Source organism: Pteropus alecto, unplaced genomic scaffold, assembly GCF_000325575.1.
Source record: "Pteropus alecto unplaced genomic scaffold, ASM32557v1 scaffold94, whole genome shotgun sequence".
Classification (NCBI taxonomy): Eukaryota; Metazoa; Chordata; class Mammalia; order Chiroptera; family Pteropodidae; genus Pteropus; species Pteropus alecto.
In genome coordinates this window covers 13,291,781-13,317,117 of record NW_006437736.1, presented here as the reverse complement: position 1 = coordinate 13,317,117, position 25,337 = coordinate 13,291,781, and the positions used below count along the sequence as shown (strand labels likewise).

General features: G+C 47.4%; 2 protein-coding genes and 1 pseudogene across 9 annotated transcripts; all 3 read left to right on the top strand.

Annotated features, from left to right (window-relative positions):
• Positions 1 to 812: 812 nt before the first annotated feature.
• On the top strand, positions 813 to 7,957 carry ING4 (inhibitor of growth family member 4). Of its 8 annotated transcripts, none has more exons than XR_001517159.2 (9): positions 820 to 1,011; positions 3,669 to 3,740; positions 5,454 to 5,620; positions 5,797 to 5,911; positions 6,077 to 6,185; positions 6,440 to 6,587; positions 6,849 to 6,910; positions 7,028 to 7,241; positions 7,771 to 7,957. XR_001517159.2 is itself a non-coding variant. In XM_015591597.2 (8 exons), the coding sequence occupies exons 1-8, from the start codon at positions 975 to 977 to the stop codon at positions 7,065 to 7,067; spliced, it is 750 nt and encodes a 249-aa protein (XP_015447083.1). In that variant the 5' UTR covers positions 820 to 974; the 3' UTR covers positions 7,068 to 7,735. The 8 variants fall into 8 exon arrangements, 5 of the variants coding, with proteins under 5 accessions (XP_024904481.1, XP_015447083.1, XP_015447085.1 ...); XR_001517158.2 differs by having other exon boundaries at positions 7,028 to 7,269; XR_001517155.2 differs by having other exon boundaries at positions 7,028 to 7,657.
• A 382-nt stretch (positions 7,958 to 8,339) lies between these two features.
• On the top strand, positions 8,340 to 16,338 carry ACRBP (acrosin binding protein). The gene is made up of 10 exons (XM_015591453.2): positions 8,340 to 8,380; positions 8,814 to 9,208; positions 9,387 to 9,481; positions 9,968 to 10,088; positions 10,710 to 11,178; positions 11,659 to 11,791; positions 13,735 to 13,914; positions 14,039 to 14,206; positions 15,370 to 15,453; positions 16,042 to 16,338. Exons 1-10 carry the CDS (start codon positions 8,340 to 8,342, stop codon positions 16,162 to 16,164), a joined length of 1,809 nt encoding a protein of 602 aa, XP_015446939.1. The 3' UTR covers positions 16,165 to 16,338.
• A 7,309-nt stretch (positions 16,339 to 23,647) lies between these two features.
• LOC102890081 lies at positions 23,648 to 24,128 on the top strand (annotated as a pseudogene).
• Positions 24,129 to 25,337: the final 1,209 nt, after the last annotated feature.

Below are 25,337 nucleotides of genomic sequence, written 5' to 3'. Positions count from 1 at the left end.
TACTCATTATGGACTTTGAGTTGTTTCCCTAGTGTGGTGGCAGCATGTTATGCACTTGATTGCTCTCCATCCTGATGAAAAGCAGTTTCCATTGTACTGTAGCTGACTATGGTGATCGCTAGCATCTAACTGGCCCAGCTGTGACAATTTCATGCCCCAATCCTTTCAGAATCATGGTGCTAGTTAATATCAAATATACATTCAAATAAAAAGGAAGACAAAAACAAGAGAGCAAGGCAGGAATACTATGTCATTTTGTATGTGAGAATGGAGTGTAAAAGGACAGGAATCCTGACAAAATGTGTGGAGAATTACAACTTTATTGTGTGATTAATTCTTTGTACAAGCAGAATTTATAAATAATGAACTTTTTCCATGTTAAAAAACCTGGGGAGTTGATATTCGTGTGAGTGAACAGAAATGCGGAGGGTTTAAACCTCACAACATGCGATTTTGCCTCCCCAACTTCATTAGAAACTGCTACCTTGGAGAAAGCCTTGATTCAGCTGGGACCTGCTCTAGTCACCAGATTTATATTTAGCAAAAGGGAAAGATTCTCCAGTTACTGAAAAGGGATATTTATGGACTACAATCCTAAAGAGACAAGTTTGGGAGGTTTTTTTACTTCATTACCGCACATTCCCGTTTTGGAGGGAAAAAAAGTTTGATAGAGGATGCAAAATGGCGACCTCCAATGACGTCATGCCTGCCACGGTCAGTCTCGTATGGGGGCTCAGTAAGGGCGGAAGCGAACTCAAGCTGCTTCAAGGTGCCTCATTACGGGCGGCCTTGGCTACTTACGCAAAAGGACAAGAGTCAATATCGGGCGGATGTGTCCCAGTGGATAATTTACTAAGGGCGGAACTTCTCCTTTTAAGGGCGGAAAGGCCTTAACCCAAGAATAATAGCTTCAGCGCCTGTCGCATTTCAGCCACTTCCGGGGCGGATCGGAAGTTGCTTTGTTTTGCTTCAAGATGGCTGCGGGGATGTATTTGGAACATTATCTGGACAGTAAGAGCAGGCTGGAGGAGGGGGTCAGGGGTCACAGAGTGGTGGTGGGGGGAGGGAATCGGGCTGAGGAGATCTATGTCCCCGAAGTCCCGTCCCTGTGGTTACAAGGTCACAATTGTGAAGGGGTTCCGGGAGAAAAAATATTGGAGGGTATGAAGAAAGAGGGGGCGGGGCAGCAGGATCTAGGCCTGGCTTTTGGATGTAGATGAGGGAGGGGCTGCACAATGGGGCTAAGGGATGTCTCTTGAAGGGCTAGTAGGTATAGCCGGGAAGGTATTTGCTGCCCCCATCTTCAGGGTCTCCAGCCTCAAGGTATATTTTTTCTCCAAATCGTTTAGAATCGGTCGTTTTAGTATATCACCCACTGCTATTTGGAGCAGTGACAGAGACCTCGCAGCTTCCCCGCTTAATTCTTTCTCAGAAATGGCTTCTCTTGGGGATGGGGGGTTGTGACCACTGTCAGATGATGAATGGAACGCTTCTCGGAGTAAAGATCAAATTCCTATCAAATGCAAATCTTGTGTTATGTTTATGCCACTTATGTAACCTACCCCTTCACAAAGCTTGTAACCCTATGCACTTACATTTATCTTAGTGTTGGGAGTCCTTCATTCATTCATTTATTTATTGAGGGCCTGCAATGGGTTAGACGTAATGGCAAGTACTGGGGATATACAAAAATGAATAAGACCCAGCACCTGCCCTCAAGTGTTCATAGTCTAGTAAGAAACAGATTCTGTTAATAAATATAAACAATGTGATAAGTGAAATACTAGAAATACATTCAAAGAACACTTGGTAGCACTGAAGAGGTTAATTACCTAAGGATGTAGGTAAAGCTTTACGGAGAATGTGATGTTCGAATAGTCTTGAAGATTAAGTGTTTATTTGCCAGGGTGGAAAGAGGGATTTGCAGGTTGGGGATAGCATTAACAAAAGTATTATGATGGGTTTGTGGCAAGGTCAGGGAAAAGTGAGGTCAGAGTGTTTGATATGTAAGACTCTAAGGTGGAAGATTGAGAAGTGAGACTTGAGAAAGAGGCTTGGACTAGATTGTGCAAGATTTTTTAAAGCCAAGCTAAGAAACTTGCACGTTAGTGAGGAACCAACAGACTTTTTAAATAGAGATTTTTGTAAAAAAAAATAACGTATGATAAATTGGAGCATGATAACATTAGCAATAGGGAGCTCAATTAGTGATAGCAGTCTAGGTCAGAGATGTGGGCCTGATCTCAGAGAATGAGAAGTGTTTAGGAGTTAAATATAACAAGACTGACTGAATGACTGAATAGTGAGAGAAGGAAGGATCTAAGGTGACTGACTTTCCTGCTTAGTACGTGAGGTAGACAGTATATCATCAACAAGATAGAAAATTCAAGGCAAGGAGTAACAGCAATATGTTTAATTCAATTTAAACTTAAGCATTTGAATGGTATTGTATCCAAGAGAATGAGTGAGATCAAGATCATTCAGGGGAAAAAGTGAGCAAATGAGAGGATTAAAGTGTAATCTCAAGAAAACATTAACATTTAAGGGACAGGCTATGGAAACATCACTGCTGGAATTACCAATAAGTATATCATGAGATTTGGAATCCCAAGAGGAAAAAAATTACACCAGCTGCTACAGATATGTATTTTAGCATAGGACTAATCACAGATCATGTGCTTTGATAAGTCATAGGTGATGTAATCTCAGTAATGGTGGTGGACCTGAGGCAGTGGAGGCATGCAAAGAGATTTTTCTTTTATGGAAGAGACTTAATTATTCATGCTTTTATTCAAGTATTTATTGTGGACCCTTTACATGCAAGTCATAGTTCTAAACACTAGGGAAATAGAAGACAGGCATGCCCAGCCCTTCTGGAGGGAGACAGATACCGAAACTGTATAACTAATTACACAATTGATTATTTAATTATAGCTAGATAAGTGCCAAGAAGGAGATATATGTATATATAATAACAACAGCATAATCCAGGGTTCTCGTTGGGCTGAACTTTGAAGAATGAACAGAAATTTAGTAGGCCAAGAGGTATGGTGGAGGTGGGATGAGGAAGACCGAGCGGGCAGAGAGAGCAGGATGTGGAAAGCCAAGTGGTAGGAAGAATGCTGGCAAGTTCCAATATTCTCAGAGAAGGCCAATATGATCAGAGCACAAAGGGGGACTGACATGAGTTAAGACTGGTGTGAGGTAAGCAAGAGTCGGAAAGTGCAGAATAAGACTAGGAATAGTGCGATAGTAAGTAACGAGGTTACTAAGCAGGAGAGTGACTTGATCAGATTTGCATTTTTTAGAAGAACGTTCTGGCTACTGTATGGAGAACAGATGGAAGTATGTGTATGATGAGTGATGGAGGCTACCAGGAAGGGATTTGTAACTTGAGGGCAAGAAGTTGGAGGCAGAGATTGAAAATAAAGGAAGGGCTCATTTGTAGAGTGAGGTCCCTGGAAGGAGAAGGGGTGGGAAAGCTGTACAGAGATGGGGAGGTTGGTTGTAGAGAGGCAGACACAGCCTCTTCTGAGAAAGGAATGATGAATGCTTTCCCAGATACATCCAATGGTTCAAAGAAGGGAAAACAGTCTGTTTCGAACCTGTACTTTAAAAGCAGCCATAAGGCCTATGAAGTCCAGTGATTCTATTTCTCTTCTTTCTAGGTATTGAAAACCTCCCCTTTGAACTGCAGAGAAACTTTCAGCTCATGAGGGACCTGGACCAAAGAACAGAGGGTACGTACAGAGTCAGGAGTCCATGTGTATATACTGAGTGTGTGATCATTTCTTTTTTGGTTTGGTGGTCCCATATCATCTGGTCTGATCTGGAGAACTGTAGCTTTCCTCTCTTTTTTCCTTGCATTCCTTAAAAGGAGAGTAATGAAGATCTGCATTTCTATACCAACTTTTCTATAACAAATGGAGTATTGCAACAATGCCTCAAGAATTCAGAGATGCTATGTTCTTTATATCTTTCTCAAGAAGAATTCAACAAACCACAGTCAACTCTAGAATCATTTTTGTTCTCTGTATTCAATATATCTATAGGAAGGTTAGAATCCTTCTACTCCACTAGATTGTTAATGTTACTGTCAAAAAATTCATTGTGACTTTGGACTGCAACTCATGTTGGTAGATAGGAGCTTTGTTGTATGAGAAGTTCTTAAAGAGAAAAAAAAAGAAGGAAAATCAGCCATTAAATTCAGGATCTCTACACTGTATTCTTCAAACTTACAGAAGCACCGGATACCATCTGTGGCCTTCGTTGGATGTTGAGCAAGTTTAGCTTCATTGAGGCATTCACTTGGAGCCTGAGGTTACACTGGAATGTTGGTCTCTTCAAGGTCAAAGATATCTGTTGGAGCTATCCCCGTATATACCCGCTGAAGGATATATAGATCTCATCTTCCATCCTTATGTAGCCATGCTCAGGGATGTAACGAGCTGGTGTTAGAATACCTAAAACTCTGATTTAAGTTACTCTGGATAAGCTTACTCATGAAAAGGTGAACCATCATCTAAAATCCTGGATGTAGGCCCCTGAGAACTGCCTGCCAGATTCCGAGAACCAGCTTGCTTGCTTTACAATACAGTTCCAACTCTTAAGTTGATGCACAGAAAGATCAGTTGGAGATTATCAAACTACTTGCTTTTTCAGCATCCTCCAAGGGCCTCATACAGGTAGGACATAAACATCATGTGTGCATAGTTCTCCCTGTTATCTGTCACTGCACTCTGTTACAGTCATGCTTCTGTCTCTTTCCATCGATATTTTTTGTGAGCCCTACCAAATATTAGGAGGCAGACATCTACAGTCAGTGTCTTTGGACATCACCAGCCTTCCGATATTGAAGTGTTTAGAGCAATATCTAAGAAAACGAAAAAAATATGAGGAGAAATATAAACAAGTTGCAAATGATGAGTAAAATAGGGTGGAAAGTAAGTAGAAGAACTGTTACATAAATGAACTAGGGCCTTATTTTAAATGAAGAGATACAGGTGCACAGACCTGGAAGCCAGCAGCATCAGATGACCCAGCCTGGTTTACTGCACTTGGAGTTGTTGTGGGATATTTTTGAGATAAGAAACCAGCTGACTTTTGAGACAAAACTCATGGTTCACGAAGCAGCAGCAAGCCTTGCAAAGAAACATCTTCAGATATCAACAAAAGTATACTTCATATTAGTGCTGTATATAAAGGATCCCTCATTATGTTTCAATAATTTAAGTTCCAACTCTGGTAGCAATGTTTTCAGCACCCGAAGTCATCTTTAAACAAATATTGTCAATATGTTGTATTACTCGAACACATGGCACAGTACCTGTGAACGTTCAGTACATTTTAGTTCGAAGGTTATGGTCAATGGAAAAGGTCCAAGAACAAGAGGAAGAAGTGTGTTTCACCTAGCCACTCAGGGGCCATTGTGACCAGGCCTCTCTCTGTTGTAGACCTAAAGGCTGAAATTGACAAGTTGGCCACTGAGTATATGAGTAGCGCCCGCAACCTGAGCTCCGAGGAAAAATTGGCCCTTCTCAAACAGATCCAGGAAGCCTATGGCAAGTGCAAGGAATTTGGTGACGACAAGGTGCAGCTTGCCATGCAGACCTATGAGATGGTATGGCCCTGTTCATGGCTCCCCACCTACCTCCTATCTATTCCTTGGGGTCCTAGACCCCTCCTTCAGCTGTGTTGGGATCTGTTTTGGGTCTGGGTGATCCATAGAATCTGCGTTAGCCTATTTTCTTTCATTGGAACCAGACTTTTACCTTTTCCTTCTTCCTTCCCACCCAGGTGGATAAACACATTCGGCGACTAGACACAGACCTGGCCCGATTTGAGGCTGATTTGAAGGAGAAGCAGATTGAGTCAAGTGACTATGACAGCTCTTCCAGCAAAGGCAAAAAGAGTGAGGAGGGGGGCGGGCTCTGAGAGGCGGGGCGAAGATTCAGAGGGAGAAGAAGCCAGCTCTTCAGCTATGAGGGAAGGGCACCAGGTTAGAAAGAGAGGGAAGAAGGAGGACTTAACCCATCTTTCTGTCTCTTTGCCTTCTGGCTTTCCCCTTCTTTCCCAGAAGGCCGGACTCAAAAGGAGAAGAAAGCTGCCCGTGCTCGTTCCAAAGGGAAAAACTCAGATGAAGAAGCCCCCAAGGCTGCTCAGAAGAAGTTAAAACTTGTGCGCACGTGAGTGTATCGGGAGCACTTTGTCAGATGAGACACTCTTCTCTCCCACCATCCACTCCCACTCCACACAGCCCACCCCTTGCCACTTTCTGTCTTCTGTGCCGGTAACTCTACTTATCATTTTGGCATCTGCTGGACAGAGGAGAAGCCCCAAATCACTTGCCCCACCAGGATCTCCTTGGATCACCTCTGAGAGCCTCAAGTTATAGCTTCCCTTCCTGAAGATGACACTTTCTCTTCCTCTTGGCATGCAGAAGTCCTGAGTATGGAATGCCCTCAGTGACCTTTGGCAGTGTCCACCCCTCTGATGTGTTGGATATGCCTGTGGATCCCAACGAACCCACCTATTGCCTTTGTCACCAGGTCTCCTATGGAGAGATGATTGGCTGTGACAACCCTGACGTGAGATCCGTTTTGCCTCAGGATGTGGGGTTCTGGGGGACTTAAAGGGAGAGTGAGAACAAAAGGGGGGAAATGGTTAAATAGTGGGACTTTAGGATAGGAGGAAGGCAGTTGGAGTGTTTGGCCTTGGGACCTCTAAGAATTCTCCGTAGGGACCGGATAGGGAATACTCCTAAGGAATCTAGAGGGCAGAGGCTTCTTTTCTTTCTTCTGCCTCACCCTGGCCCGACTTCTGCTTCTGCCATCTTCTTCCTTTTCTAGTGTTCCATAGAGTGGTTCCACTTTGCCTGTGTGGGGTTGACCACCAAGCCTCGGGGGAAATGGTGAGTGAGAGTTGTGGTAGGAGCTGGACTGTCCCTAAGCTGTACAGCAGAGAGCATTCCCCCTTTCACTCACTTTCCTTCTCCCCTTCTCTATCAGTTCTATTCATTCCTTTGTAGGTTTTGCCCGCGCTGCTCCCAAGAACGGAAGAAGAAATAGATAAGGGCCTTGGATTCCAACACAGTTTCTTCTACATCCCCTGACCTGGGCTAGTGGGGAGAGGAATGCCTGTGCTGGGGCCTGGGGGTTCAGGGAGAAGTGGATGGTGCAGTGTTGTCATCCCTTCTCCTCCCCTCTCCCCACTCCTGGTGCTGAGGCTGCATCCAAATCCTGGTAGGGAGGGGTGCCGCAGCCACTAAGGGTATGTGCTCTCATTCAGCCCACCCCCTTCAGAGGGAAGTGGTCTTGCCCGCTGTCTTTTTGCCTCTATGCTGAGGTTGGTGCTGTATTTCTGAGGGATGATCCTCTTTACTCCCCTTGCTTTGTATTTAAGGACTGGGGCAGTAGCAGGAGGGCACTACCCCAGCCCTCCTAATTCCCCTTTCCCCATGTGTGGGGAGCTACGGTGTAATAAACTTTCATCATTCTCTTCCTGCTTTTTCCATGGTGGGGGCTCCCTCAGCTTATCTGGGCTGTGGCCCTAGTTGAAGGGGCACCCCTTCCCCTGTGCCAAGAGGATTCATCCTGGCCTTGTGAATGGGAGAGGGGGCAAGGTGGAATGCAGATAAGTCACATGTAAAGGAACTTGGGTAGGTGAATAAAAGCTGTACCTGTTGGCCTGCTGTGTTTTTTGTAGAGACACCATTTTAGTATATGTGCTAAGCTTTTTTTTTTTTTTTTTGCATCCTCTGGGTTGGATAAGAGGCGGGAGGATGACATGCCAGAAGTAGGACAAGACATGGAACCAGAAGTGCACCAGAATCCACAACTTCTCAACTTAGGAAGGACAAAGCTGGCTGAGGGATGTGCCTCAGACCAGGGGTTTCCAAAACTTTTAAAAATTGTGCATCTTTTCTCCATAAAACATCTTTCACTTAATTTCCAATAAATGTGTCTTTGTGTTTTATACATGTACTATTATACTAAATATTAGCTTGATTTCTTATTTTAAATACAAAACATAAAAACATGTTTTTTTCCCTTATGCCTGTGGATTGTCTTGTTCACCTCCCACTGGGAAAATACTTGAGTAGACTTAGCCCTTCTTACCTGAGCTCCCCCTCACCCAAACGTTGCTCTTGTTACCCCTTTTGGCTAATTTCTTACCTGGAGGCTTCCCCTCTGGTTCCTACCCAGGTAGGCTCTGACTTTGTTTTGCACATTCCATGTCAGCAGCCCCAGAAACATACCTATGCTCACATCTAGGCTTCACTGCCTATTGAGCAAATGGTCTCTGGAAGTCCCGGTTTCGTCATCTATAAAATGGGCATAATGGTATCCACTCTACGGGATTACCTTAGAAATGAAATAAGGTGATGCACACATAGAACTATTCCATCAAAGGTACTGCGTCAGTGTTAACCTTTGCCATCATCTATCCAGCTGGAATATGACAGGGAGGATCCATAAGCTCCCCGCGTCAGTTTTTGAGGCCCCGCCCCCAGCCCTTTGTGACGTCGGGGCCGCCTATTCTACTCCCCATCTGCTAGCCCGCGCCGCTGGCTCTCTCTGGCTAGGCCCGTTAGAGGCCGCTTTGGTCCAGGAAACGCAAGCGGATAGTCTGGGGCCATGAGGAAGCTCACCGCTGGCTTCCTTCTCTCACTCCTGAAGGGTGAGAGAGTCCCACCTACTCAGTCTCTTCTTCCCCGGACTTGGTCCTCTACCTCCGGAGAATCCTTCCTTTAATGTTTCTGAAACGCTTCTCACGGAGGTCGCATTGGATGTGCTCCCTAGCTTCTGACTGAGCTCCTCCCCTGTCTGCTACGGGCTCGCTTCAATCTCTGCCCCTGTCATCCCCACCGCCCCCGCTCCCTCCCCGGTTTCTAATTTGCAAGGGGCTCCACTGCCCAGTCTGGGTCTGTCCCGGGCCAGAGAAGGTTTTGGAGTTCGGTCCATCCATTCATTTATTCCCCGCCCTGCAGTGTTGTTCCTGCCTCCGTCAACTACCCCAGCCCAGGATTCAATTTCGACCTTCACTCCAGGCAGCCCTCTCTCTCCCACCGAATATGAACGCTTCTTTGCACTGCTGACCCCTACCTGGAAGGCAGAGACGACTTGCCGTCTCCGTGCTACCCACGGCTGCCGGAACCCCACCCTCGTCCAGTTGGACCAATATGAGAATCACGGCTTGGTGCCCGACGGTGAGGGCTCGGCTGATTAGTGGGCAGCCCCGTGCTCACTGGAAACAAGGGAAGGATATGGCTGGCCTCTAACCCTGCGCCCACATTCTCCACTCTCCAGACCCAGGGTGCCCACTGCCCTCTCCAGAAGAGAGCTCTCCCTTGTGTGTTCACCTTCTCCACCCCTGACCCTTCTCAGGCGCTGTTTGCTCCGACCTTCCTTATGCCTCCTGGTTTGAATCCTTCTGCCAGTTTACTCAGTACCGTTGCTCCAACCATGTCTACTATGCCAAGGTAAGGCCCAGGACGAAGGTGGATCCGATGTCACAGGACCCAGTGAGGAGCTGAGGAAGGGTTCCAGGAGGGCCATCCTTAGATCTTCCCTCCTGGCCACTTTGCCAATTATTTACCCAGATTATGTATGAATACAGTCTCACTTTTGGTATTCAGACTGTCATAACAATACTGTTAGTGCAAGAAAAGGAGGGAAGAGGGATGGGAAGAGGCAAAGAGATAAACCTTTTCATTTCTTCTCATGGTCAGTGATTTCATTCAATCAAACACAAAAGACTGATGGCAAGGGTGTGGCCCAAACAGGGAGTTTTATCTTGCAGGGGAACCCTTTCTCAGGTCTAGAGGGTTCCACCAGAGACCATGTCCCTTCATCCCTGTCCAGGAACTGTGAAAGAGAAGGCATGCTGGAAAGGGGACTGAGGAATAAGCTGGAGTAGAAGTCCACCCTTTGAGAAAGGCATTCCCACATTCCTTCTCTTCTTGCAGAGAGTCCGATGCTCCCAGCCAGTCTCAATTCTCTCACCTAACACTCTCAAGGAGATAGACTCTTCTTCTGCTGAAGTTCCACTCACCACGATGACCTCCCCCATGTCAGCCCATATCACAGGTGAGACCCCCCTCCCCAGCACCTGAGAGTAACTCCTTCCACAAATTCCAGAACCCAGGATTTAAGGCATCAGTGGTAGAGAAATGGGAAGAATGTAGAGCGAGGGTGGGAGATGGGGGCAGGCATCCCTTTACATAAGGGAGAGCCTGCTTTTATGAATACAAGTTAGAGCTTTCCTGTCCCAGAATATCTTCTGACATTACTTAACAAGTCTGCAATGAATCCATGTTTCCTAACTCTCCAAAACATTCCGGTGTTCGGAAGCCCTCTGGGACTTTTGTAAGCTAGAAAGGATTTGTTATTCAGAGTATGTGGTGTTTCCTAAGTGAGAGGGACAATAGGTGGTATTTGAGGTCAGAGATAAGGAACAGGAGCACTTGTAAGGGAGGTGGAAAGGTGACATACCACCAATATCACAATCACCATGGTAATACTATTTTGATATCCGTAGTCTTTTCTGTGTCTTTTATACTTGACTGTGCGAATAAGTGTGATTTAGGCTGCTTTCTTCTGCCTTGGTGTTTATTTATGTGTGTCTCTATGAACAAAGACACTTGAGGGACCAGAAAGCTAACCATCCCTTTCCTTTTCTTTCTTGGCCCCTCCCAAACCCTGCTGCAGCCACAGAACGGCAGGCCTTCCAGCCTTGGCCTGAGCGGCTCAACAACAATGTGGAGGAGCTGCTGCAGTCCTCCTTGTCCCTGGGAGGCCAGGAGAAAGGGCCAGAACATAAGCAGAATACAGGGCAGGAGCACAAACAGGAGCAAGGACAAGAACATAAGCAGGATGAAGGGCAGGAGCAAGAGGAGCAGGAGGAGGAACAGGAGGAGGAGGGGAAGCAGGAGGAAGGACAGGGGACAGAGGAGGGACTGGAGGCCATGTCTGAGCTGCAGACTGACTCACAGTCCAAGTTCCAGGCTGAATTTTTATCTTCTAAGCCTTTCTCTTACCCTCCTCGGGTACGGGAAGTGGAGTCTACGCCTATGACGTTGGAGAACATCCAGGAGCTCATTCGATCTGCCCAGGAAATGGATGAAATGAATGATATATATGATGAGGACTCCATCTGGAAAAGCCCAAACTCTGGCGGGTACAGGAAGTTCTGACTCCCCCACCAGTCTTAACCTTCCTGTTGCCTTATTTGGCAACGAGAAGCCCACCTTCCCACCTTTGACCTCCAGATCCACTCAGACCTGGTTGGGCTTCAGGCACACCTAACAATTGCCTGCCTTATTTGTCCTGTGGCCATCACTGGTTTAAGCACTGTCCTAGACACCCATTTTCTACATGGCATATTGGAATGAGCCCTGTACTTGGAGCTACCAGTCTTGGATTCCGGTCTTGGTCTCGTCTCTGGCCTTGATTAACGTTGTGATTTTTAGGAAGTTACTTCTCCTTTCTGGTCCTCAGTTCCTCATATTTAAAAGGAGGCAGTTGCTCCAGAGGACTCTAAGGCTCCATCCAGCATGCTGAATGTGTGTGACCAAGAATAGAGGCTGAGGGAAGGGGAAGGGATTTTCTGCCCCAGCCCTCTGGCCCATCCCCACAAGTCAGTGCTGTCTCATTGCAGCCTCCTGCAGCTGCCCCACGTGGAGGCCTTGCTGGTGATGTGCTATTCCATTATGGAGAACACCTGTACCATGACCCCCACAGCCAGGGCCTGGAAGCACTTGGAGGATGAGGTTCTTGGTTTCGGGAAGACGGTATGCCCACCATGCTGTTTAATGGATACATTCTCACTGGGTATCCTCTGAGCCAGGCACTACTAGGCCTTTGGAGTGAGGGGATGAGCAGGGATACCGCAAACATGAGGCATCCTGGAGAGATTCTCTTCAAGTGGGAATCTTTTCTTTGGAAGGACATCTCCAGCTCACCCTAAAGGAAGAAAGCCCAAGACCTAGTCTGGAATCCATTCCAATCCAGAATCCGTTCTTCGGCTCTCTGAGTTTTTAGGCTTGAGTCATCTCCTCATGCAAGTCACCATCTTCAATACTTGGCTTTGCAGCTCTCCTTTCCACAGGAGTCATAGAACCTATTCCAGGGATCTGTAGAGAGATTCTAGTCTCAGTGTCTCCTCAGCACCCAGCAAGTCCTCTTACCAGGAAAATGTCCTTTAGGTATTCAAATAGCACAAGTTAGCAAACATTTGTCGAGAGCTGGCGTGCCATCTATTTGTTCAACAAATATCGGGCACCAACTCTGTACTAGCTATTGGAGATGTTAGCAATGAGTACAATAGATCCAATCGTCTGGGAGCTCTTGGAGGAAACAGGCAGAACAGCATGACAGGATAAACACTGATGGATAAGTACGAAGTGGAGAGAGAGTGGAAGGGAGGGAGCACAACTGTGTTTGGGAGGATCAGAAAATGCTTCTTAGAGGAACTGATGTTTAAACTGAAACCTGAAGAAAAAAGAAGTTAACCAAGTGAAAGAAGGGGCTTAGTCGAAGGTTCCTGTTAGAGGGGATAGTATGTACAAAGGCTCTGAGACAAGAAAGAAAAGAGGTTTCTTGAGGGATGGAGAATGAGCATATTGCTCCTGTACTTAAAGGGCCTGGAGCCCACAAGGGATTCAGCAGCATTACAAAAGGGGTGTGGTAAGTGTTGGAGAGAGCTTTTTAAGTGTAGGAAGTTCAGGAGCCCACTGGATTTTAGGGCTTGGTTAAGGGAACAACGAGGAGTCCATTTTGCCAAAGCAGTAGGGGATAGAGTCTAGGAGATTGTAAAGGTCTTAATGTGAAAAATCTCAAATGGCAGTCTGAAGCATTTGTGTTTAATTGGGTAGGAAATAGGAATTTAGTAACCATTTTTGGCCACGGACATGACTATGCCTTCCTTTATGGGCTGTTGTATGAAGCAAACAAGGTGACGTAGGAGATTTTGTGCACTGTGGCTGTACCCATGGGGTGGAGAAGGGGGAAGGCGGGATTGACTAGAGATCCTCCTGAGAAGCCTGAGAGCTCAGACAGGGTGGAGAGCCCAGCGAGGAGACGGGTAGCTCCACTCTACCACGTCTTCCAAGAACTCGGAGGTTTGAACCTATGTGCTTAGAGTACAGGTTTTGAGGTTAGAAGGACTGGATCTTGTCTCAGCTTTACCATCTATATATAAGATGTGGTTTTGAGCAAGTTAGCCTCACTAAGCCTGTTTCTTCATCGGTCAAATGGAGAGGTTATTAGTACGTATGCTAGTGTAGGGTTCTTGTGAGTACTGAGATGATAGCGTTTATAGCCATGGTGCCTAGCCCTGTGTCAACTCTTTGTAAATATCAGCATTATTATTAGCACAGAGAGAAAGAGGAGATGGTGGTTGGGAGTCCTATTCAGATAGTCTAAGTTAGGGTAGTTGTAGGTCACCCGATGGTAGATAATCTATCTATCAGGCACTTGGCAGTTGAGGATTTGGAGCATAATAAAGATCTGGATGTCTCTTGCAGAGAGATGAAGAATATCTGGAAGGAGATAAATCATCCAGAAGAGGGTGAAGGAATAGATAGCTGAGGCAAAGTCCTTGAGGAACACTTGCGGTGGGTGGGGGAGGGATAAAAGCCAGAGAAGCTTTCGCAAGAGCCTGAATGCAAAGACATTTTGTGGAGATGGCTCTGAGAGTCTCAGCCTCAGCCTCTTAACCACACTCTTGCCCCAGGTCTGTGACAGCCTTGGGCGGCGCCACACAGCTACCTGTCCCCTCTGTGACTTCTGCTCCCTGAAGCTGGAGCAGTGCCACTCAGAGGCCAACCTGCAGCGGCAGCAGTGTGACAGCTCCCACAAAACACCCTTCATGAGCCCCTTGCTTGCATCTCAGAGCTTGTCCATCGGCATCCAGGTACCTAGCTAGCTGGGCAGCCTACAGTGGGGGAGGCCTCAGGCTCCAGGCAGATATGGGCAGTGGGAGGGAGGCCAGCAGGGGAGCAGGGGTGTGCACCTCTCCCCTGTCCCCTGTGCCACAGACGGGAAACAAACGATCAGGCCACTTTTATGGGCTGGAATTTTACGGCGGGCTCCGCATGGACTTCTGGTGTGCTCGGCTAGCCTCAAAGGGCTGTGAAGATAATCGAGTTGCTGGCTGGCTCCAGACTGAATTCCTTAGCTTCCAGGATGGGGATTTCCCTACCAAGGTCAGAGCCTTTCCCCGAAGCTCAGCCCCGCCCGACTCACCCCACTTCCTTTGGGTTAGTTTCTTTAGGCAGCCCTAGGATGTAGAAGGGGGCTTGGGCTCCTGGCTTCTGAGAACCAGTCCTCACTGCTGAGCCTCCCATCTCTCTCCAGTAGACCCCCCTCACCCTCCCCACACACACATACACAACAGAGCAGGATTGTATTTGGCAAAGAAGTAGGAAATGAGAGGGTTGGGAGAGCACAGGACTAGGGGGCAGGAGACAGAGGTTCTGGTCCTAGCTCTGCCGGTTACCTGCCTGGAAGAGAGGGTTTGGTCAGGTTACTTCTCACTCTGAGCCACAGTTGTACTCATCTCTCCAACACATGACTAGCTGATGCCTGAGGGGCACCAACTCTGTGATCCGAAGCTTCACTGCCTCAGTCTGACAGTCTTCTTCCCGGCTCTTCCAGGGCTTTTTCTGCTCAATGGAATCAGCTTTGCTCCCTCTCTCTCCAAAGTTACCTCCCCTGTGGAGCTACCTGTTGTACCTGAGAGCCAGGCCCCCCTTTCTGGTTTAGCAGGGAAAATCAAGGCGAGGAAAAGTAAGGGCAGCTTAAGAAATGGTTGGTCTCTGAGCTGAGAGGCCCCTGCTTAGATCTTATTCCTGGGCCCCTAGATCTGGAAGGAGTCTCAGAGATTATCTCTGCTCCCTGGATTTATAGGCGGGGAGGCGAGGTCCACAAAGGAAATTGACTCACCCAAGGTCACATGTTAGAGAGTGTTCACCCTCCCCCTCACTTACCTATCACTAGGAGGCTCCATGAGATTGGGCCACCAATTGGGCCCCCTTCCCAGGTTCTGTACCCTTAGGGCCCCACTGCCCCATCGCCATTCCTCAGCCGCTTTCCAAGCAAGCTGACCAGCAGAGCAGCCACTTCCCACCTCTGGCTCCTGGCTTCTCCCTAGTAACCTAGTAACTGAACTACGACTGAGAGAGGGATGGGAAAGGCGGAGGGGACAAAGGCCTAGTCCTCAGAGAGGGGAGCACCCCAGGTATGAAAGGTCTGGTTCTCAAGGGTCACACCTCTTCCCCCGGTTCTGCCAGCGTGGGCAGTCTCTGGAGAGCTGGTGTCTTGTAAGGCTTCTGATATCTTACCTCCCCATCCCTGGCTCCTGGCTTAGATTTGTGACACTGACTTTGTGCAGTACCCGAACTACTGTGCCTTCAAAAGCCAACAGTGTTTGATGAGAAACCGGGATAGGAAGGTGAGCCCCTCACCCTGCCCCCTCCTTCTCCCATAAGCCCCTCAATCACTCAGTTACCTTGGCTGGGTCTGTTCTGAGCCACTGCCACCACCCCCCCTCCCAGCAGCAGGGATGTGGAGAGCAGTTCCCTACTTGTCTCTCAGGACAGAGGCCTCCACCAGAGTGCTCCCTCTCCTCTACTCCTCCAGCCTTGGAGTAAGCAAGGTTCCCCCAGGCTGGAGGGTTCCGGGAGGGATGCTGCAGATGAGAAGTGAGAGCCCTAAAGGCACCACAGGAAGAACCCCATCTGGGTTGGGAATTAGATATTGAGGTCTCACTCTTGCCTCCTGCTATTACTCACCAAATAGTCCGAGATAAGTTACTTCCTTCCCTAGCCTCAGCCTCCTCATTTCTGAAAGGAGGGGGCTGGGCTACTTGGTGTCTCTTGCAGCTTGAAAAACCCGCATCTGAGTTTCCTCCTTCCCTCTCCTGCTCTGTGCCCATGCCCACCCGCCTCTGGTTCTTATGGGATTTCTGATACCTTCCCACCTCCACACCTCTGGCTCCTGGCTCTGTGACACAGACTGTGCGTACCCGATCCCCATGTAGGTGTCCCGTATGAGATGTCTGCAGAACGAGACTTACACTGTCTTGTCCCCAGCCAAAAGCGAGGACCTTGTACTTCGATGGAGCCAGGAGTTTAGCACCTTGACTCTAAGCCAAGCCGGATGAGCTGGGGTTCGTCCTGTCCCCACCCCACCCCAACCTTTCCACATTCTCCATTGCTTTTAGACTCCATTTGTCAATTTGCTTCCAGGCTGCCCCTTTTGGGTCTCTTACCTGACCCCTACTCACATTTTCCTTGGGTTGGGACAGCCGTCCTGGAGAGGTTCATGATGGGAACTCCACTGCCTTAAAGAACGTCTTTGCATAAAGTATTTATTTTCAACCTGTGTGGCCTATTTTGGTTATGATCCCATCCTCAGCACTGCCACAGTGCCCCATGGGAATCCACCCTCCACTCCCCTGGGGCTTACAAATCCATCCGCAGGTAAGAGACCCTCATGGGAATGGCACTTAGGAAAGCAGCCAGCTGCCAGGAGAAGAAGCCCTAAAAAAGTCAGAGTTGGGTCAAAGAAGGCCATAGCTGGTGCAGAGGGATTTTGTGGGCTGTGAGGGCAGACATGTCTTCTTCATCTCTGAAGCCCTAGGCCCCAGGAACTCAGCTGTGAATGTAGAATTGTCCCTCTGGAGGATGAAGGCCAGAGCCTGACTGAGATCATGTCCAGAAGGACCAACCCCGGGGAAAGAGGGCAAGACTTGCACTTTATCAGAAGGGTAGAAACAGCTGGGGACTGGAGCTCAGGAAACTCTAGGTTTGACATCCAATAATGGGCCAGGTGGTCTGAATGTTGAGGTGGTTGCATCTTGACCGCATGCATGGAGATGCGACTCCAGCACTGGCCTTAATGACTTGGGATCTCCCAGAGTGTGTTCTGGGGACATATATTTTTGGGGAACTGTACAGTTTCTCTCTCTCCTATAGATTCACAGTGACTAACAACATAAAAAAAATGGAAAAAATCAAACATTCACGAAAGTAGAAGAGTATAATGCACTCCCATGCACGATCTTCACCCAACTTCGATTATCAACACATGATCAATCTTTTAATGGCATGTTAAAGGCTCTGAGGAGCCCTGTGATAGAGAACCCTGTTTAATCCAATGTTGCCCAAACTCATTTGACCACAATGTCTTTTTTTATGTACCACTCAAAAACTCGAACTTGCTTTTCTGTATTGAGCGTGGACAACATGTCCAGCCCTGTTGATACAGAAGACAAGGGGCTTGGCCTGAGGGTGCAGAGAAGAGGGGCTACATCTAAGCTCTTTGCCCAGCTCCCCAACCCCTGTATCCAGCTCACAACCTTGATAAGAGGCAGAAGTAAGGTGGAAACACCCAACCTGGTAACTGCTGCATTGGAGGGGCCACGTGTACTTTGCAATGTGAGGGAGCCCAGCAGCCGCAGCTGACTGACACACAGAGAGGCCCTGGGCAGAGTGAGGTCTAAGCCATGAGTGGTAAGAGCAAAACTACCTGCAGGGATCTAAAAGAGAGAGACACCCAGGGGGAACTGGTGAGAACAGCCAGAGCCCGGCAGGTTAGTCACCACATCAGTGGCTGGCGTGCCAGTTAGGCTTCCCAGAAACGGTGGGGAGAGTGTGAGCAACGGGCAGGGGGAGTCATTGCTTAGCCAGAGTTGGGGCTGGATTAAGTGCCATTATCTGCTGGGCTTTTTTCTCTGGCGTGTCTGTGAAGAGGCTGAGGGCACTGCTTCCTCCTCTCTCTCCCTGCGCATGTGGGGTTGGGTGAGTGAGAAGAGCTTGAATCTGCTGAGATCTGCCCAGGCGGGTGTGTCCCCACCCTCCCCAGAAGCAGGTCCTTCCAGCCCAGCCCAGCCCAGAGAAGGCAGCGGAAGCCAGCTTGGGGCAGCGGCAGAGCTCAACGCAGAGCCACAGGTACGGGGGTTTCACAGGTGTGCCTGAACCTCATAGGGCACAAGGGGTAGCACCCCTCCTTCAGAAATGGGGGACCTGGGTGGGGAGAGAGGTGAGGGTGGGCCCTAGACCCTGGAAGATCTTTTATTTGTTTGTTTTTTCTTTTTTGTTTTTGTTACTGTGTTTTGTTTTTTGAAAACCTTTTTGAATAGAGTAAAAAGCTAAAAGGTGCTGCCTCAGACTTAAAGACCTTGTCAGACAGAGGACACACCCTGGAGTGCCCCTCTGAAGCTTAAAGCCCCACTCTGGGGCATATTGGGGAGGCTGTGTTCTCCCTTCACCCTTTAGGCCCCTCTGTCATGCTGAACCCTGGGCATCCCAAGGCCACTGAGGTGAGCCCTCTGGGGACGGTCTTTCAATTTTTTCCCACTCTCAGTTAATATTTAACCCCCCACACCCACTCACGTCTCAGGGCCAGGCCCTCTGCTAGATGACAATGAATTTATCCAATTGAGCTCCATGAACATGTTCCCAGACTCAAATGTTCTTTTGGTTATCCTTCCCAGCTAACCAAAGGATATTATTCTAATAGGGTGTTTGAGAAAACACTGCCTTAACCCAATGCGTTCATCTACAGAATAGGATTAGACAAGATGGTCTCTAATGTTCCTATGCTCTGATAGGATGTGGTGACACTCTCGTGAGTGACATGAAGAGGATGAAATTTCACATATTAAGCACAGGTAGGGGAAATATTTGAGGGTAGGCAAGGCCTTATGATACATTTGTATCACATCTATTACCTCTATTAATGGGGGCCTCCCTGACAAGAAGGGAATCTCCCACCAGATTGTATCTCCAGCTCCTTTTAGGGTGAGCTGAAGTTATAGCCCTACGGAGAAAGGGAGACAAGGATCGAGTGGGAAACAAACTTGTAAGCCTCACCTCCTGGCCACTCAGAGACTCTAGAGCCCAGCTCTGTCTGCCATCTGCCTCTGATGCCATCAGCTCTCCCCGACCCCGCTGCCTTCAGCATATACCCCAACACACAAACCTTGTGTGTCCAGGCCCACAGGGAAGGAGACGGCAGAAAGGGTGAAGGCAGAAGCCAGTGGTGTACACACAGTGCTGTCAGAGTTCAGGACGAGGACAATGAGGTCAAAGGCTGCAGGAGTCTTGGAGGTGGGACATAACCAAGCTCCCAAGAAGAGTAAGATGCATGCAGACCACTCAGGGCACAGGGCTAGAATGGCTGACTTCTCTTTTTTTTTTTTTTTTTTTTTTTTTTTAAAACCACTCGGTTTTGCCTCATAAATGCTTGTTTCATTTCAATCAAGTGTCAGCACCATTTTTTGAGTGACTTCTCTTGATTGAGACTTTATTTCCTGTTTTTATTTTCCAGCTCTTGAAAGCAGGGTGGAGGGAGATGTGCAGGTGAGGAGGTGACATCCCCACATTGGGGAAACTAATTATAGAGCTGTAGGTCACCTTTGCTTTCTGCCTTTACCCAGAAAAAAGGAGAGAGATGAGATCAGTATACCCGGGGCGGGAGAAGACACGGCTGAGGATGATATTAGAAAGGTAGGAGGAGACAGGTTCAAGTAGGTGTGGGGAGGCTGGAGCAGGAATTTTGGCAGGGGAAAGCAGAGCAGGCCTGGACTAGGGAGAAGGAAGGATGGAGAAAGAACATGATGACCCCCTGGGGCCTGTGCCAGACGGGCACCTCTCCTTGGGAAGAACATGGTCCCTGGGGCAGGAGGAGGCCGATCGCTCACCCTGGTGACCTCTTACACTCTCCACGCCACAGAGCTCTCAGACCCAGGACAAGCTGATGAGCAGAACTCATCTGAGTCCCCAAAGCAGCTCTGAGACAGAGCTTTTTACAAAGCCTTTAGACCACATTAAGGTTTTGCTGGAGGCTTAGCACAGTTTGGATCCGTTTGGGGAGTCTGAATATACAAATATTGAGAGGTCTTTATTTTTTTTATTCTTTAAAAAAAATTTTTTTTTAAATTACAGTTGACATTCAATATTATTTTATATTAGTTTCAGGTTCAAGAGGTCTTTATAAATAAGCTCGTCTGTGTGTACAGGGTGCATCCTCCCAATCGCTGCCTGAGCACAGCAGCAGAGGAAATGGGCTTAGCTAACAAGGCAGATTAGAGGGCACCCAGTGTATGGGTGGGACACACTGAACTGGCCACGATTCCAGAATTTAAAATGAGATTGGGGCTATTCTAGAGCTGATCGTCTGGGGCAAGGGGAGTGGGGAGATCTGTGATTCCTTCTTTTCAAACTTCTAAAGAATGTGAATTACTAAAAAGAGGAGTCAGAGAGAAAACAAAGCATTTGGTGAATATGTGGAAGGGACAAGGGAGGAAGTGCCTGGAGAGGGTGGCAGACAGAAAAGTTGGACAAAGAGGAGGTATTTCTCTCCCCTCTCTGCCCCCAACATTGTCCCAAATTGCCTGTTCCTTTGTCTTCAGCTCCTGTCTGCACTGTTGGTCAGATGCCAGAAGTGTGGATACCGCGGGTAGGTTGTATGGAAGGGTGAGAGGGAATGATCATGATCGAGCCTCCCCTCCCCACTTTTATTCTCTCATTCTCACTTCCTGCCTATGGCAGAAAATAGCTCTGTCCCTCTAGCTTATCTCAGCAAAGAGTGGTGCCCAGCCCAGCTCAGAGGGCAATGAGACAGGTCTGAGAGGCCCTTAAGACAAAAGGAAGCTGGGCCTGAATGTGCACGTGGGAGGCTGACGGACAGAGACGCAGGCAGGAGCAAGGTGGCTGCACATGCTCTGGTGTGTGAGTGGTGTGGTGGGCGGATGATGTGGGATGGCGCAGTCCCCAGGGCCGCCTCATGTTTGCCCCTCAGTGCCTTGGGGCTGGGATCTGTTTGTGCACATCAGCATGAATATGGGCTCTTGAAGCTGTCTGGCCATGCCTGTCTGTGTAAGACCATGGTCCCCTAAGGCAGAGGCTATGTCTGACCTTCCTCCAGGGGCTGGTCGTCCGTGCCTCCATGCATACACATACTTGTGTGTTACAGAGTATGTAGAGACATTCATTGCTAGGGATCTGCTAGGGATATTACTAGGGATCTTGTGTGTAAATCTCAGTGCACTTATACTGCTCTGTGTCCTGGCACGGGTACATGCGTGTGGCAGTATGCTTATGTTACCACATCCACATGTGTTGAGGTGACTGAGCCTATGTGGGCCTCCATATCATGTTTCTTCTTCTCCTTGGTGAAATGAAACCCTAGTGGCTGTCCTTTTCTGGGGTAGCTGCTGTTTCCTTACTTCTTATATTTCCCCCATAACCTGACCTCTTCCTCCAGGCAGGATTGGAGAAAGGGCAGGGCTGCCCCTTCCTCACATCTAGAACCCTCCTTCCATTTCCTGTTTGCCTCCTTTTTGGCAGTTTTCTCATCTTTGCCATCTGGCCTGGCACTGCGCCTGTTCAGCTCCACTGACGGAAGCTCCAGGGAAGCAGGCGGATGGGGTGGGGACCAGGGCAGGGGCTTGTCAGCTCTCAACTCTCAGCTCGGGCCATTCTATGTGAGTCTGTCAGAAAAGGGTGTTTATATCATCATCATTTTTTTAAATCTCAGCTATTATATCTTTAAATGTTAATATTTTCTTCTTTTTCTCCTTGTAATCCAAGTGCAATTGCAGTGATTTTTTTTTTTTTTTTTAATATATAAATAGGTTCCACTATAGAGAAACCCAAGGACTTTTTCTTTTGGAATGAGAATAGCATTGCCATCTGCTTTACTAAAGGATTCTTAACTTTAAGTAGCAGCTTACCTAATACATTTTTGTCTGTTTAACATTGTAACTGTTGACAGAAAGACTTGGAATTCTTGGAAAATAATTATTTATTCACCGATTCAGTGTCTAGTATGTGCCTCCCAGTTATAAGGAGCTATTGATTTTCCGAGCAATGGTTAAGAATGATAAAGTTTTACTGTAAGTATGATGTAAACTGTTATTGAAATTTTAATATAAGCTGTTTCCAAACACACCTTTTAAGGGACATGGTCTTTTACTAAGTGAGTTATACAGGTGGATAAGATAGTCAGGAGTGGGTAATTAGTGGTTAGTTGCCTGGATTGATACAAGAGATACTGTAACGAATTATAGTATGGGTAAACATGGGGGGAGGGGCCAATATCCTGCCAGGCAGCCAATGACTACCACAAGGGCCTGCTAAGTAGAGAGACTGAAATGTGAGCAAGCTTCGGAAGAAAAGTCCTAGGTCCCAACCCAGGACTTTATCATCTAGCTGGAGGAAATGAACAGACATAAAACAACCAGAGGAATTCAAAGTAGCAAGCTAAGTGCTTAAGCAGGTAAGGGAAAATAGTAAGGAGGGGCATATTTGTATGTGCAGAAGAGATGAGCCTGTGTTATCGGTGTTTGCTGTGGGAGAAGGAAGGAAGTGGGTTATAAAGTATATATATCAATTGGACAAATGAGGAAGTAAAACAATTTATCTGTGGGCACAGGTTTCATACAGGCAGATCTAAAAGACCAGGTGCTCTGTATACCATGCATCCTCAACTCCAACCATCCACTCTTGATGGAAGCAGCACTGGACGACTTGGACTTTGGAGCTGGGCAGTCCTGGGTGTAAATCATGACTTCGCTCCTCACCAGCTGAGCTCTTGAGCTTCTGTTTGCTTTCCTGTGAAAATGAGAATAAACACTGACCTCAAGGGGATGTTGGATTAGAGATTATGCATGTAAAATACCCTGGGATATGGTGAATGATCAGTAAATGACAGCTATTTCACTCAACATTTATTGACAAAGGTGCTGGGGATGCAAAGATGAATAAGTCACAGTCCACAGCCTCTCCCTCAAGGAGCTCACAGTTCAGTGGGAGATACAGACTAAGAACAGCTAATTACAGTACAGTTGGGAACAGCTATGAAAACTGTTCTGCTATATCTCTTACAAGTCTTAAACTGCTGGTAGCTGTGGTTAGAGGGAAAACAAACGAACAAAAACCCCGAAAGAAAACTTCTTATACTCAAGTTTACAACTTGGTCCCATGTAAGAATTTAAGCAGTTCCTTTTGAAAGAAATAACTACAGAATCTTAGGATAACTGCTCAAGGTCTCTGGACAGTTTCTCTCCCTAAAGATGGCACATGGACGCTCATCTCCCTAAAGATGGCACATGGACGCTCATGCTATTGTAAACAGCATTATTTACAATAGCCAAAAGGTGGAAAAACTCATGTAACCATTGACAGATAAATGTATAATCAAAATGTGGTAAATACACACACACACACACACACACACACACACACACACACACAATGGAATATATTATTCAGCTATAAAAAAAAAATGCAATTCTGATACATATACATGGATGGACCTCAAAAACCTTATTGTAAGTAAAATAAACCAGACAGGAAAGGACAGTTATTATATGACTCCACTCATATGAGGTATCTGGAATAGGCAAAGACATAGAGACAGAAAGTAGAATAGAGGTTACTGGCAGCTGGAGGGCAGGGGTGGTGGTGAAGGTGGAATGGGCAGTTATTGTTTAATGAGTACAGAGTTGTTTGGGATAGTGAAAAAGTTCTGGAAGTAGTGGTGATAGTTACATAACATTGTGAATGTACTTAATGCCACTGAATTGTACACTTAAAGATGGTTAAAATGGGCCCTGACGCTTCAGGAGCCGTGGGCTTCGGTGCAGACATGGCCAAGTCCAAGAACCAGGCCACGCACAACCAGTCCTGAAAATGGCACAAAAATGGCATCAAGAAACCCAAATCACAAAGATATGAATCTCTCAAGGGCATGGACACCAAGTTCCCGAGGAACATGTGCTTTGCCAAGAAGCATAACAAGAAAGGGCTGAAGAAGATGCAAGCCAGCAACCCCAATGCCATGAGTGCACGTGCGGAGGCTATCAAGGCTCTCAGAAAGCCCAAAGAGGTCAAGTCCAAGATCCCAAAGGGCGGCAGCCACAAGCTCAGTCGACTTGCCTACATCATTCACCCCAAGCTTGGGAAATGTGCTCGCGCCCATATTGCCAAGTGTCTCAGGCTCTGCTGGCTGAAGTCCAAGGCCAAGGCTCAAACCGAGGTCCAAGCAGCTCCGCCTCCAGCTCAGGCTCAGGCTCTGGCTCCCAAAGGTGCCCAGCCCCCCACGAAGGCTCCAGAGTAGAAGCCTCTGTCTGCTGATGTGAGGATGGAAGGACTGGTGTGACCCCTGGGCTGCCGTCTGCTTTGGGCTGGTGTCCTATGCTATTTGTACAAATAAATCTGAGGCAGAATAAAAAAAAAAGATGGTTAAATGGTAAATATTAAGTTATGTCTATTTTACCACACACACAATAGATGGCATCTGGGTAGCTTCTGTGGCCTTGCGAGATTAAGGAAAGTGGGATCCTCTGGCTTCTCTACCTCTTAGCCTTGGTCTGCCAGCTGTTGCCTGAGGACTGCAGCTGCTGTGGTCTGCTCTCTCCACCAGACTCATCAGCACCTGTGGTACTACCTCACCTCACTGCCCTGCTCCTTGGGCTTAGGGTCCCTTTTGAGCCCTCACTATCAAACCACCATCTCTCCCCTATCATAGAACCCCATCTGGGAAGCTCTCTAGTCAGCCCCTCCAGGAGAGCCCCTGGAAAAGCTCAACTCACAAGGCCTTACTCTGCCTAGCAGGACTGTGGTTGTGTGCAAACAGCCTATGAGAGCCCTGTTATATTATTATCCCCATGTTACAGATGAAGAAACAGAAAGAGAGGTCAAATAAGCAAGCTAACCAGGGTGCTCTGAGCACAAACCCAGCCCACACAGGAGCAACAGTGGATGTAATGAGGCTGGGATTTTGTACTGTACTTGGGATCTTGAACTTTATTCTTTAAATAATGGAGAGCCAGCACAGCACCTGTTCCGGGGAGGTGCTCCATAGTACTGGTCACTACCTGACATAATACCTGTTTGATTGCACTTTATTACCTGTTTCCCTCCAAAGGAATGAAAGTAGGTGAGGGCAAGGCCTTTGTTTTGTTCACTACTGTGAAAATGCCTGGAACATTCTAAAGGCTCAGTGAGTATTTGTAGAAGAAAGGGAGAGAAATTATTAGATAACAATAGCATAAACACTTTATGTATATCATCTCACCTGACATAATACCTGTTTGATTGCACTTTATTACCTGTTTCCCTCCAAAGGAATGAAAGTAGGTGAGGGCAAGGCCTTTGTTTTGTTCACTACTGTGAAAATGCCTGGAACATTCTAAAGGCTCAGTGAGTATTTGTAGAAGAAAGGGAGAGAAATTATTAGATAACAATAGCATAAACACTTTATGTATATCATCTCACTCAATCTAACAGCCTCATAAATTAAGGAATCTTCCCTCCCCCCCCGCCC